Below are 14,977 nucleotides of genomic sequence, written 5' to 3'. Positions count from 1 at the left end.
CCTGATGAGAAGACAAACATGAGGAACTGAAAACGTGACGTGGATCATAAATATATCAGCCATTAAACAACATCTTACATTTCTTTTCACACAATACGTCTCCTTGCAGTATCAACACCAATTCGGCTCACTTTTATATTTGATCCAATTGGTAGATAGGCTGTATTTACACCATAAAGGTGCACAGATGATATAAAGAGACACCTGGTGGTTAAAGCATGTTATTGAATTTCAATATTTTTATTATTAGATATTAATACGATCCCTATAAAGTATATTCATTACTCGTTATTCTCTACTAATTGTTAATTAAAGACTGTATGTAATGACTATTTTGCACATCCCGTTCAAGATTTCAAGATTGTCTAAGGTTTATTGACATATCATATAGGCCTACACAACTGTGGTGTAGTTCTGCACTGAATGAAAAACTTGGGTCGCAGGTTCCTCAACAGTGCATTACAAGACATCTATCAATATTTGTGCATACCTCCAGCAATGTTAACTATGTTGAAGCACTTATTTTAACTGATATTATACATAATGTATTATACATATAAGATGTATGTAGATATTTCATCTCCGGCCTTGTCAGGTATTGAACAATCAATAAATAAAGAACACAGAATTGTTGAATATAAAACACAGAATTTGTGTGATTATACTAAATGATTTTCAAATAAACACAACTGCATATTTAACTGTTACACATGCTGATGTAACGCAAATGTTCCAACTTGGGATCAATAAAGTATATCTTATCTTAAGCTGATCGATGGCTACTGCCATATTTGCAAAATGTGCCTCTGAACCATGATAAGTGCATGTTTCAGGCTTATCAATTAATGTAATGTAATGTTATCACAGGGGTCACACACATAAGACCAGCTGTTAAATAAAGCTCTTCTGACCTTAGCTGGCATGTGGGTATATATATTAATACTGCCCATATTGGGCACAAGCAATTTTCACCCATTTATTAATTATATGTTTTAAATGTAAGTGTTTCCTGTCCCCTACACCTCCAGGGATGTACACAGTTTAATACTGGCAACTTCTTATTATGGGAAATACGAAAACGTCTTTTAAAACTACAACTCCCAGTAGAGACGTGCCATAGAGAACATGTTGCGAAACAGAATAGCCAGCATGTGTAGTTCGGGGTACGGGGTGGGGGAGGGGGGACGCGGTGGACCCGTTCAAATCCAGTTTTGGACAGTCTGCCGTGGTTCCATCCCATTTCAAGTGCTGTTCGATAATCGGCTTAACCCTCGGAGCACACTCTCCAATCACAGAGCTTGAGGACTATCACGGGGTTTGTCAAGAGCACATGGTGTAGTCCAAACGATAGCTGGGGATTCTGGGTAGTGTAGTGTCTTCTGCCATTTACTCCTGGGAATGGACGCTCACATTACCTTTAAGGGCAGCCGACATAAACGAATGCCGTGCTTCCATGAGCGTCAAATCCCGACGCAGATGGGAATACATTGCAATCAGTTGAAAGCTATTTGCGTCCCTTTATGACGCTGAAGGAGCCTTGGAGCGTCACAATTGGACGCCACAGACACTGACCAAACGTCGTTATTGGACGCTTAGGGAGTGAGAGTGTGTTGGTCAGACTGAGAGTCTCAGATAACCTCAGCTCAGGTGAAGTAAAGGACTCTCAGTGTTTAGATAGTTAACTTTAGTCTAGTTATCTCAGTGGGTCTCAAACGGTTTGTTTTAAAAAGGGGAGTGATTTGTAAAATATCTATAAAGAAATAGAACATCTGTTTACAGTTCCGTTTCATATGTATGTTGAGAGATGTATCCATAGATCTCTTCATTTTGCTCTCAAAGTGCACCAGATTGATGCTTTTAACTTCAATATTTAAAAAAAAAAAATCTTCCCTCACCTAGAGGAGGTGAGGACCCTCCTAGAGGATGTTAGGTCCACTCCCCACTTGTAAAAATAGCACTTTACCCCTGCTTATGTAAAGGAGGGGGGAGGGGTAATAATTTAAGGAGAGGGAAAGGGTTCTTTTAAATCAGGTGGAGAGCAAAACTGGGTAATCAAGGAGCCAACTACTAAGTTTAAAACACAATAATTTATTCAGTAGAACATAACATTTTTACTAAGAAAACTATAATCAGAGCTGTCTAAAATATAATCTCAGTAAAAAGATAGTCTAAAACTATGTTAAAATACAATTAAATGTAGTTAAAACAATACAAAGAATTCAAATGTTAAAAGGGTTAAAAGTCTCTTCTCAAAACCAGTCTTTCCAGGGCTGTAAAGGTGCTCCGTCGACTCTCTCCCGGACTGCAGTGTCTTTTAATCCCTTTGTTGCGTGTGCCTCTGCTCCTGGTGCGTTCTGCTTCTGCTGTCTCCTTCAGCCTCGGTCCCAGTTTCCGTATCTGCTCCTGGTGCGCTCTGCCTCTGCTGTGCCCTTCAGCCTCTCAGTTTCCGTCTCCCTCAGTTTCCGTCTCTCTCAGTTTCCGTCTCTCTCAGTTTCCGTCTCTCTCCTGGTGCGCTCTGCCTCTGCTGTGCCCTTCAGCCTCTCAGTTTCCGTCTCTCTCAGTTTCCGTCTCTCTCCTGGTGCGCTCTGCCTCTGCTGTGCCCTTCAGTCTCTCTCAGTTTCCGTCTCTCTCCTGGTGTGCTCTGCAGCCTCTCTCAGTTTCCGTCTGTCCTCTGCTGCTCTTCTCCTTCCCTTTATAGGCGTGTAGATTGGCTCCAGGTGTGGTCACTCATTGTCAATCAGCATGGCAAGGCCAATCCAAACATTTCAAAAATAAAAGCATGCAGCAGGAAGTTAAAACCAGTTAAAAAGGCAAACACATTTCAGAGTAAAATCACACAATAAAAAGGTATAAAACACACTACACTTAAAGCCATGCAATAATGAATAATTAAAATTAGGGATGCACGATATTGGGTTTTTGAAACCGATACCGATACCGATAACTTCCTGCTATACGCCACTAATTATTTTAACGCGATTAACGCATGTGTATTTTTTTACCTTGGCCGCCCCGTAGTTTCAGATACCATCTACAAGCTGATGCTGACAGCCCCGCTCCTGCCGCCCGCTTGTGGCAGACCACACTTCCACGCTCACCGGCAGGCACCGACTGGCCATCGGGAGGACCGGGAGGGTGTGTGTATGTGTGGTCCGAGGGAGCGAGAGAGAGACCTTACGTGCATTGTTGTTGTTAGCATCTGGTGCTAGCTAGCTGCGCTAACGGATATAAGGAGCTGTTTAAATGAAAACAGAGGAGCGACATTTCGCCACAACTGCGCCGAGCACTTGACTTGATGCAGGAAGCAGACAGCGGGACATTGTAGGAGAAGTCAGCACATTGCAGCGTCCAGGCAGCTCCGGTTCGAGCATATGCCTTGAGTTGCACATAGCTCCAACACGCGCGTGCAGACACACACACACACACACACACACACACACACACACACTTTGTATTGTATTAATGTCCTCGTACGCTTTTAACACACCATCGTAGCGATGGCGATGTTTCAGGTGACTGATCAGGTTCGAAGTATTAGGGAGCGCTGGATTTGTGAAGAACTCCCCTCTTCCTAAACCACTAATACCACAGTAGCTACTGGCAAAACGGGAGGAGCCGAGTGAAAAACAAGCGCCCCTCATCCCAATCCACCCACACCGCAGTATTTTTTTCTTTTTTTTTACCCCAAAAATATATTGTATATTATCGGGGCTATTAATACTGTTATCGGGTTTATCGTGATGACGTCATAATTCCTAATATCGGACCGATAATTATCGGGCCGATAATTATCGTGCATCCCTAATTAAAATACATTGCCATGTGACACTTACACCTATATGCCGTGAGCTGATTACCGAACCTTCATTGTAACAGTCGCGGGTACACTGTGTGTGTGTGTGTGTGGAGAGTGTTGCAGTAGAACATTCAACTGTAGCTCTGGTGCATTAATGGAAAACCCTTAATGTTTGAGCACCCTCTATGAAACGTCAAGCTACCCCACAGCACCCCTTAGAGAAAATCTCTGGCGCCGCCACTGGGGTAGGGTCGAGGGAGTGGTTTGGGATTGGGCCCGCGAGTCTGCATCGGTGCTGACTTGAGACCGGTCTCTACCTGACCGGTCTCAACGCTGTGTGTGTCCGTCAGGAAACAAGCTGTTGACAAGTAGTTCCAGCAAACATCCACTGATAAACTGCGATGATAACAACCTCATGATAACCTCATATGTTTTTAACTTAGGATCGTACCTGTGTTTAGTCTAGAAAAAGGTAAATGTGTGCATTTTATTATAAAGTTGTGTATATTTACAGACTGTTGCAAAAACTAAATTCAGGTTTAAAACTAAAAGAGCTTTACAAAAAAGTAACACAATGAAAGATGTTTGGAGTTTTATTTGAGTTATTAATTTAAACTTTTTGTCAAAGAGATGCTGATTTGAAACCGTTGTTACATACAGTTACGGCATATCCTGTTTCTGCCGGAGAGAGGGGAGGCCGTCCCGAAGCTTGCTGCTGTATTTACTCCCTCCATCTGACAGGAGGGACCGTCGTTGAGCTGCGAGTGTGGCTAGAGACGGAGTTCACTCCGTCACGGAGGGGTAGGGTCGAGGGAGTGGTTTGGGATTGGGCCTTAGTTTGTCATCGATGACGTCACTGGCCCAAAACGATACAAGCCTCGATACATGCTTACCAAAAAGCTTCGGGGATTACTCGACACACGCTCCGAAGCCTCGGCGCAATACGTAACATTACTATGTGTGTGAGCTCCAGCAGTACTGATCCATAATCTGTGTGTCTGGATAAGCCTCCGAATGGACTCTGTGCTCTTTTTTCTGGAGCGTTTACCTCGGACTAGCTTAGCATGCTAGCTGGAAACACGTTAGCAACACTAGTCAGATTGAGAGTTTGATGGAGAGAGAAACGGTGTGTTTAACGGAGTTTGCAGGAAAAGGTGATCTAGTAAACATGAGTAGAGTCCAAATGCTGCTGTCGTTGAAGAAGCAGCGACTCACTGCTGCTGCTGCTGAAGAGATATTTGCTCTGTTTGAAAAAACGATAGCAGAGCTCGAGGAGGAGCTGTCTCTTTCCAAAGAGGAGAACGAGAGACTCCAGAAACTACTGGACGCTGTTTTACAGCCTCAGCTTCGGATACACAGAGCAGGTCTGTTCACTTTACTCTTAATGAACACTTTAAACCAGGGGTATCCAAACTACGGCCCGGGGGCCAAATGCGGCTCGCTGGCCATTTTAAATCGGCCCTCAGCTAATTAAAAAAGTATGATGAAATATGACCCAAAAAATGAAAATTGTGCTTTTCTTATATTGTACTTCTTACATATATATGTACAAATATATTCAGTAGTATTCATGTGTTAATAAGCCCACTTTTAAAATAAATTCAGTCAATTCATGTTAACATTTTCTAACAAATCTTAGTTGATACAAAAAAGCCTAATAACTTATTTACATAACAAGCTTGAAATAGACCCTATGTCATCTTATTATAATCACTCTGAGACTTCTGTTTTTAAGGGATGAGCTGCCAACAAGATAAATGAAACCCTATAGAGAGCTCTGTGATGTAGGCGTTTTTTTTCTTAAAGCATATTCATGTATCGAGCCTAATTTACCTACATGTTGCTAACTTATAACTTAACTGATGAGACGATATACCTCACCTTTATGAGTTGCGTATATTTTTCTGTATGTGGTAGGGGTGTAACGGTTCACAGAAGTCACGGTTCGGTTCATACCTCGATTTGGGGGTCACGGTTCGGTACGGGTTCGGTACAACAAGGAAAAGCAAAAAAAAGTCCCAAATGCATAATTTCTTTTGCTGTTATTTATTTGTAACAGTATTGCAAGTTTTGGTAAAATAAGGAACTCATTTGGAATCATTAACTTTATTACACAGTTAAAAACAAACCACAAACAGTAACACACACACACTCAGATGGCCATATTATTTATAATGGCTGATGTCAAACAAAAAGGTTAAATAAGCTGTACAACTAAAAAGAATGTCTTGAAAATATTAAAATAAATAATAAGAAAGTGTTTCAATCACAATCAATAAAAGGCAATACAGAACTGTATAACATCTCCTGATGTCAAAATATAAAATAAATACAATGATAAATATAAAACTAAATAAAATCTGTACCTTTTAGGAGCAATGTCTAACATGTGTAATTAACTTGTGAGTGTGTGAGGCCATTATGCCTAAATAAAGGTACTCAAGCTTTACTCTATTTTCAAGTTTTTCTTCAAGAAGATGAGTTTGTCTATGTTGTCAGTAGTGAGGGCAGATCTGTTGGCGGTAACTATGTCACCTGCCGTCGAGAAAACCCTCTCGCTGGGGACTGAGACTGACTCGGATGTGCTTGAGCATGTTTGACGTGTTACCAATAGCATACCGCACCGCTGTCGAACAACGCCGACACACCGTCCTCGTCCGATGCACAACTCGCACCCCATCGTTGTTGTAGTCCACAGGGAACCCGAAATGTTCCCACACTTCTGATTTAAAAGAAGCAGGAGGGTCTTCTAGCTCCTGTGTGTTGTGTGAACTCGCCGTAGCTACTAACTTTTCTTCTTCATATATTGTGTTGTGTTTTGTTCTTGTTCTTCATTTGTTATTTACGGGCAGCTGGCTTTTAGGCGCAATACCGCCCCCTGGATTATAGTGTAATACTGCCCTAAGTGACAGACTTTTTTCCCACTCGTAAAAAAAGGCGTATTCGCCGTGTGACTGCATGTGCCGAACCGTGACGTCCGAACCGTGACGGTACGGGACGAATACGGATACCGTTACACCCCTAGTATGTGGCCCTCGATGAAAAAACTTTGGACACCCCTGCTTTAAACTCTTTGGTAACACTTAAGACTATTTATTAGTGCTGGGCAATGATTAAACATTTTAATCATGATTAATCAAAGAATTTTCTGTGATTAATTGCATTGTTATGCACAAAATTCAATAATGAATTCAAAAGTTGTGTATTGCACACTTTTATTTTAAACAAATGAGGTTATTTTTGAACAATAGTAGGCCTATTCCCTTTACAGAGTAGCATTTCAAATATTTCTTGTAAATCTCAAAAAACATTAATGTAATAAAACCAAAGCTATTTGCCACTGCCAGGGCATTCACGTTTTATCTCGTTTGTTATAGAAAACAAGTTAGCCTCCGAGTCCAGTGGAAATTCAACTTTATTGTGGTTACACATAACTCTGGTTCTATCAACTCTGCCGCCTGGACTAATTACAAATATCCATGTAAGAGTTTGGTACCTTTCTCCATGTTTATGTCCCCACGAGTGTTGTCACGATACCACATTTTTTGTTTCGATAGCGATACCGAGTCAATAATTATGATTTCCATACTTTTCCGATACTTTTCTTAAAAAAGGAGAAACAGTCTTAAATGTCGTTATTGTGCGTCATAACTAGGGCTGTCAAACGATTAACAATTTTAATCGGATTAATCACAGCTTAAAAATTAATTAATTATGATTAATCACCATTCGAACTATGTCCAAAATATGCCATTTCTTTATGTATATAGTTGTGGGAATGTAAAGATAAATGAAAAAAGGCGGATATATCCGTTTAACATACGTATGTTTATTATAACATTGTTCTGTGTGTCAACATGAAAGACAGCCCACACACCTATCAATCATCAAACCGTGGGGTCTTATTTCATTACGTGTTGATTTCTATCAACACGTAATGTTGTATCGATGTATATAGAGATTTACTACAGCAAAAGTATTCTCCGTCTGCACTTCCTGCAACAACACCACGCCGTTATCTTGATTCTGATTGGTCAGAAGACATTATCAAAGATGTTCTATTGAGAAGACGATCACTACGTGACAAAAGTTTTCGAAACCGTTTCTAGTCTTCGGTATTTCCAGACAAATGGCTACTGAAATCAATCTTACTAACTGCTGTCTGTGCAATTTACTCCGAGTTGGCAGACTTTATTTAGCTTACTTTAACATCATTTTTCATGGTGGGGCTAAGCCATTTCTTGGTATGGCTGTAGCCTACCCCAGCCATACCCTGGCGCTGCCACTGGTGGGATGTATGGGGTGGGCCATTCTGCGCATGCGTTAAATATTTTAACGCAAAATGAATTACCGCCGTTAACGCGATAATTTTGACAGCATTAGTCATAACACAAACCTTTGAACAATGAGAACAATAAATAAAATAAATTTTAAAGCAATGGCATTCAAGGTAAAATGACAAGAGTTATGATATTAGGGTCATGTCGAGTCAGATCGCTATCCCTTTAAGAGAGAGAGAGGGGGGGGTGGCGCGTGTGTGCATGGTAGAGCGAGCAAGAGTGTTTTGAAGTGGACGAAGCAGCAGCAAAATAGGTCTGTCGAGTGTCTTCAAAGTTAGATCTGTAACAAAGACCTTAATAAGTGCAACAGGCTCCCAAAGAAGAGCTCACCTGTCTCCCTTATTGAAAAGTGGATTATTAAACCCGAAGTGTGTTGCTTCGGCCCTGGTAGACTGCAGAGAGTCATCCCTTGTTTTCATCGTCTACGGTCTGGGAGCCAACAGGAAAGTTTAACACAAGAATACGTATGAACTAAAATAGCAGCATCATCTCAAATAAGGAGCTTAGAGGAGCTGACATCGGCTGCAGGGAGTGGAGGCAAAGCGCTGAACACAAACAGGAAATACTGCTCTTATTAAAACAATGTCATTCTTAACAGGTTAAATTACCGATACTAATGAAATGGAGGAATCATAATGTTTTTAACGGCAGGGTATAGAGATACCTTTTTAGTATCTGTGCACCATGCAACACTAGTCCCCGCCACTTATTTTCTGTTTTGGTTCATGTGAACACTGCAGCAGTCTAAAGCCCCGGACACACCAACCCGATTTTGGGAGTCATAGGCCATCAGAGGCAGTCAGGCTTCAGGTGGTCATGTAGAGCAGTGGTTCTCAAACTTTTTTCAGTCATGTACCCCCTTTGAAAAAATAATTCAGCCAAGTACCCCCTGATCATTTGTTAAGGAAAAAAAGCCTATATAAAGAGGTACAGTACAGCGCTGCACCATCAGTGTTTGATTTATTAAAACAACAACATTGTAACTGAGAAACACTTGTTTGATTGTTTACAATCCATCACTAAATTCATGGCAAACCTATTTTAACATCATGCAATAACACTAAGAAGACATTAGTTGCATTGAACTGATCTTTTTAATAAGTTGTACTTACAATGTAGTGAGAAACATGGGCTTGTGCTTCACTGAGGATCGTTGTCATTCTGACAGCGAGGCAAACTGCAGTTATTACACTTCACGTTTTGAAATATGTGTAACTCTGTTCATATAAAGCCCACACTGCTCAAACTTCATTACTTTTCCTAAAATTGGTATATTTGTATATTTATTTATTTTGGGGCGTGGGGAATGAAGAGAAAAAAATATGAGAATTTGATGAGCATGGGATTTTGACCCTTCATATAAACACATGCATAATGCATACTTTGCGGCCACACGCCGTTGTCAAGCAACGCTTATTGTTTAGGTCCTTTTTGAAAAGCAGGCAGTCATATAATTAACTAGAACTAGCTAGATCTGATAGATTTGGACATAAACGCGAAAGAAGTATAACCGGACGGGAGAGAGAGATCAGATCAGCTGCTGCTGACGGAGAACACGCAGCTCTGATCCGTCACAGCTCCACCGCTGTAACGGATCGTTGAGCCGAGCAAAATACACTAAGAGTTAGACCTAACACACTTAGCTAGTTTATCTACTCTGGAACTAGTTATAAATATATTTATTCTTTACTGTCAGGTCACTTATTACAGGTTCAGCGAGCTGCACGAGACTGACGGGCTTTCAGGAGAGGGAGAGGAAAAGAGAGCACCCCGTTTACTTTTCCCATTTTATTATCCAGAATTACTTTAAACTTTTGAATAAAGTAGTTAATCTACTATTAGAAGTTTGTGTAAATGCATTAATTATGTTTTTTTTTTCATTAACATAAACTAAATCTCACGTACCCCCTGCAGTACTCCAACGTACGCCTAGGGGTCCGCGTACCCCCATTTGAGAACCACTGATGTGTAGCTGTGTGTCTCCCTCAAACTCAACAGCTTATCGGATCTCTGATCCCTCTCTCTTGTCCGGTTATACTTCACTCACGTTTATGACCATATCGATCAGATCCAGCTCTCTTGATCGGCCTTTATAGAGAGCACAGATCAAACTATTAAGAGTGAATATCGGCCGTTAATGATCGGCGGCCAATCAATCGGAGCATCCCTAATTATTACCGCACATTTTGACCAGCAGGTTTTGAATTTACCGTTTTTTTAATAAATTTGACCAGCTAAAAACCGGTAATTACCGGCTAACGGAAACCCTGGTCCCAACCTATCGTCTTTGTATACAGTCGTCTCGCAGCTGAATCCCTTCTCGCAGCTGTGTGTCTGTGTATTCAGCATGATGTCTACAGGAGGTACTTAGAGTAAATTTGTTATATATATATATATATATATAATGGCACTGTTCTAGTGGTAAAGAACATGTCAAGCTATGTGCTATATCAGAAACAATGCGCTGCGTGTTTTGGGAGTAATATGGTCTGTGTTTACATTAGCAAGCATCGCTAACACTCAGAGCTAACGCTGTACTGGAGAGAATATGTGTAACATAATGTCCTTGCGGTAAACCCTGCGAGACAGAAACGTTTGAGCTTCATACTGTTTCAGAAATAATGCTTGAAATGGTTTTGAGCATAATATGGCAATTAATCACTGCAGCGTTTAGCTGAGTTTCTCCCAGTAGAAAACTCTCTTAGCAGGGGAAAGCTGCATGGTTACAAAGGGGCGTGGTTAGCAGCAGCTGTTCCATTTAAAGCAGAATCAGCCTTTTTGGAACAGGGCTGGAATAGACGGGTATGAGTAGTATGAGGCATGGCTACAATGGTTAGGTATGGCCCTACAATATATTTTTCAAATATAGCATAATAGATCCACTTTAAATAAGGTTCAAATGCAGGATTTTTTATTTGTAATAGAGTATTACTATTCTATAGGCGTAGTGTAGCTGTGAACGATCCCAAATACAAAGCATTAATTAGGGCTGCAAAATGTCTCCCATTTTAATGATGATTAGATTTGTAAATGCTAACACTTAACAATTTGTTCTGACTGTGTGTTTCCTGTTTCCTGCAGACGTACAGCTGCTGGTGGTGGTTAAAGAAGAGCTTCTCCCTGACCAGCAGGAGTGGAGCACCAGTCTGGACCAGGAGGACTCAGAGTCCCCCCCATACATTAAGCAAGAACAGGAGGAACTCAGGATCAGTCAGGAGGGAGAGCAGCTTCAGGAGCTGGAGGAGGCTGATATCATCAAGTCCACTTTCACTCCTGACCCTGTGAAGAGTGAAGATGATAAAGAGAAACCTCAGTCCTCACAGCCTCATCAAAGACTAACTGAACACATGGAAACAGAAGCTGATGGAGATGACTGTCTAGGACCAGAACCTGCCAGGAACTCAGTTCCAGAAAGCAGTTTACAACCAAGGACTGAGGACAACACTGGAGACTCTTCTGAACCTGACTCTGGAGACTCATCTGAACCTGACACTGAAGACAGTGCTGATTGGAAGGAGACCAGAGAACCTGCGTCAGACTCAACCTCACTGAAAAATAGACAAGAATCTGTCAGTGATTCAAGCCGTATTGCTGTAAAGAAACAATTTTGCTGCTCTGTGTGTTCAAAATCTTTTACATATAGAAGCAATGTTCAGCGACACATGAGAGTCCACACAGGAGAGAAACCCTTTAGCTGCTCAGTTTGTACCAAATCTTTTGCCTCGAGTGAAACTTTAAAAAAACACATGAGAATCCACACAGGAGAGAAACCATACAGATGCTCAGTCTGTAAGAAACCTTTTTCACAGAGAGAAAATGTAAAGGATCACATGAAAATCCACACAGGAGAGAAACCACACAGCTGCTCAGTCTGTATGAAAGCTTTTTCACGGAATAGAAATTTAAAGACACACATGAGAGTCCACACAGGAGAGAAACCACACAGCTGCTCAGTCTGTAAAAAAGCTTTTTCACAGAATATACATTTAAAGGAACACATGAGAATCCACACAGGAGAGGAAATATACAGCTGCAATGTTTGTAACACAAGATTTCAATGTTGTAGTGATTTCAAAAGACACAAGTGTGTTGGTCGTCAGTCCTCACAGCTTAATGCAATTCAAACTGAGGATAACAGAGAGGCAGAGCCTCCAATCAGCAGCTCAGCTGCACACATGGAAACAGAAGCTGATGGAGAGGACAATGAATAAGTCTTATGACGGTTCACATATGAGAAAATTCTGTCTGACTGGATTAACATTGTTGCACAACATTCATATAAGACTTAAATGAACTCCATCTTTATCAACATAAGTGGAGAAGATGTTTAATGTTTTTGTCATACTGATGTTCTGATTTATACGTTAACCACTGACTGTTGATGAACCATTTTATTTTGGATTAAGGGCTCCAAGTTTCCATATAGAGATATAGGATGATTTGATGTTTTGTTCCTTATTTCTAAATGTTTTGTATCTTTGCTATCCTGTTGATGAGTCCTGTTTTACATAAATGTACCTGTTATCAGATTGTTTTTGCTTCTGTAACTGTAAGGGACTACATTTGCCTATTTTGTATCCTGATTACCCAATGCCGTTACATTTAATACGTTACTCCCTAAGTCTGATTTCACCCACCTGCAACCGATTCACTAATAATCACAAATGTTTATTTCTTTGACCCCTTGACTCGACTATTTCTTGTTTAATAATCGTTTTATCTCCTCAGGAGCAAGTTCCCGTGTCCTGCCTTTCACCTGCTGATCGCCCACTGCTCATTTAAGGTGGACTGACCTTTACAATGGACCAGCTAATCCTAGTGTCTTAATGCAAATGTTTTGTAAAGTGATGCTGGACCAAAAATGTGCTGTTGGGTTGTGTGCTCTCTGCAGGACGGTGTCTGTACTCAAACATTGTTTATGAAATGAGAGTTTCACTCTGTTTTTGTTGTCCAAACGACGCCAACAGACAGTGATGCAAATTAGTCGCTTTTCGGTGGCTCCCGCTTTTTTAACGCTGATTTGGGTGACTTGTGTAATTCGTGGAGAACCGAAGAGTTTTCGTTTTGGGGGGGGGGGAGTCCGTCCGACTGACAGAAGGACAACTTGTCACTTCAAAAAAGAAGAAATCTAGATCGCAAAATAATTAAACAAGTGAGTGCCTGTTTTTCCTGGCCAAGGACAGGTTCCTTGAACACAACACGAGCGTAACGTGTCTTCACGTGGTTATGTCTCGTCTGAAAGGAGTGTATACTAGAGTGCTGACGGAGAGCACCGGAACGCCGCTCCAGCTCTTCAAATATTGCAGTACCCATAAGGAGCCGTACACATGCCGCAGTGTTTGCTGGCTGTGTCTTTAGTTGTAAGCACAGTGGCGATCTGTTGTTATTAGCATCTGGTTAGCTAGCTATGCTAACAAATTTAAAGAGCTTTTCTACAACCAGGTGGAAGAGAGCTCTCTCCTGAGAGGCTCAAATAACCTCAGCTCAGTGAGGTTAAGGCACACCTTGATATGATTATTATAGTTATTAATGAGACATTAGAGACTAAATGAAAAACAGGTATAAAATACTATATGACGGTAACAAAAAAGTTGTTAAAAATAACAAGAATAGAGTTTAAAAGGGGAGTGATTTGTAAAATATCGGCCCTCGTGGATGTTGTAAACATTGAAAGGAAAAAGGTTCCCCACCCCTGCTGTAAATAATAATAAAAACCCTTGATTTATAACTTAACATCTCTGTCTCCTATTGATCTGAGTATATTATAAAGAATAGCCAGTTCATTGAAGCATTATAGCACAGGCCTTTGTCAGATGGTATATTATGCTGTTTTTTTCTGCTTCGAATAGTTCTCTCTTTTTTCACCATACCTGTGTTTGCATTACTGAACAGAACGATACGTCTTCTTTCCAGCAGATGTCATTCACATATTTATGATTCAAAACAGCAATGTGTAAGATATGGCTAGTAATTGACTATTTCAACAGAATGTGAAGAGGTTACAGTCTTGAGGCCATGTCCAATATGTTTATGTTATGTGTGATTAAATCTACTGAAATGAGCATTCAATGACTAAATTATTCTTAATTACTGTCATCACATCATGGGTTTGCATTGCAATATGAGAATGCAAAAAACCCAACTTTATTTCTTTTAAAGGGGACCTATCATGCAAAATGCACTTGTGTACATCTTTTATACATGAATATGTGTCCCCGGTGTGTCAGGGAACTCACCAAGTATCAGAAAACACAACCCTCTCTCTTTTTCTCCATACCCAAATCTCTAAAAACGGGGCTGCAACAGAGCTGATTATTATTTGAATTTTTCTGACGTCAGAAAAGCTGTGCTCCGCCTATATGGGCAACTCTCCACCTATCAGGGGAATGAGAGACCGCTCGAAAGCGCTGGAGACGCAGTAGTACATATGCCAGGCCTGTAAATGGAGCTGTAGTCTGCCACAAAAGCAGAATCAGCCCTTGCAAAAACAGGGCTGGAAAAGAGCAAATAGAGCGAAATGAGGCATGGCTAAAATGCATGATCTGTTTTATATAGGTATGGCCCTACAATATATGTTTCAAATATAGCATGATAGGTCCACTTTAAGTTGCGGGTTGTTCATTGTTTAGAAGTCTACTGTGTTTCATCTAAGCTTCCACTTCGTGCTCCGATAATGCTGAAAGTATCTGTTGTATGCTTTACCTGCTCCAGTAACAAAAGTGTAATTCACTGGACAGAGACAAGAGATAGTGGATGGATCCAGAAAAAGACCAGAAGATAGTCCGTATAGAGCCTTCAGGTTCTGAAAATAAAATACCCATAAAAAAAGTCAGAAAAGAAA

The 14,977-nt window shown here is 40.8% G+C and overlaps 1 protein-coding gene across 2 annotated transcripts; it reads left to right on the top strand.

The window, feature by feature from the left end:
* The first annotated feature begins 4,658 nt into the window (after positions 1 to 4,658).
* LOC139433668 (zinc finger protein 79-like) lies at positions 4,659 to 12,663 on the top strand. 2 transcript variants are annotated; one of them, XM_071202778.1, is made up of 2 exons: positions 4,659 to 4,754; positions 11,218 to 12,663. In XM_071202778.1, exons 1-2 carry the CDS (start codon positions 4,682 to 4,684, stop codon positions 12,345 to 12,347), a joined length of 1,203 nt encoding a protein of 400 aa, XP_071058879.1. In that variant the 5' UTR covers positions 4,659 to 4,681; the 3' UTR covers positions 12,348 to 12,663. The 2 variants fall into 2 exon arrangements, with proteins under 2 accessions (XP_071058879.1, XP_071058878.1); XM_071202777.1 differs by having other exon boundaries at positions 4,664 to 5,160.
* Positions 12,664 to 14,977: the final 2,314 nt, after the last annotated feature.

The sequence above is a fragment of the Pseudochaenichthys georgianus genome, unplaced genomic scaffold, assembly GCF_902827115.2.
Source record: "Pseudochaenichthys georgianus unplaced genomic scaffold, fPseGeo1.2 scaffold_909_arrow_ctg1, whole genome shotgun sequence".
NCBI classification, from domain to species: domain Eukaryota; kingdom Metazoa; phylum Chordata; class Actinopteri; order Perciformes; family Channichthyidae; genus Pseudochaenichthys; species Pseudochaenichthys georgianus.
This window is presented reverse-complemented; position numbering and strand designations above follow the sequence as displayed.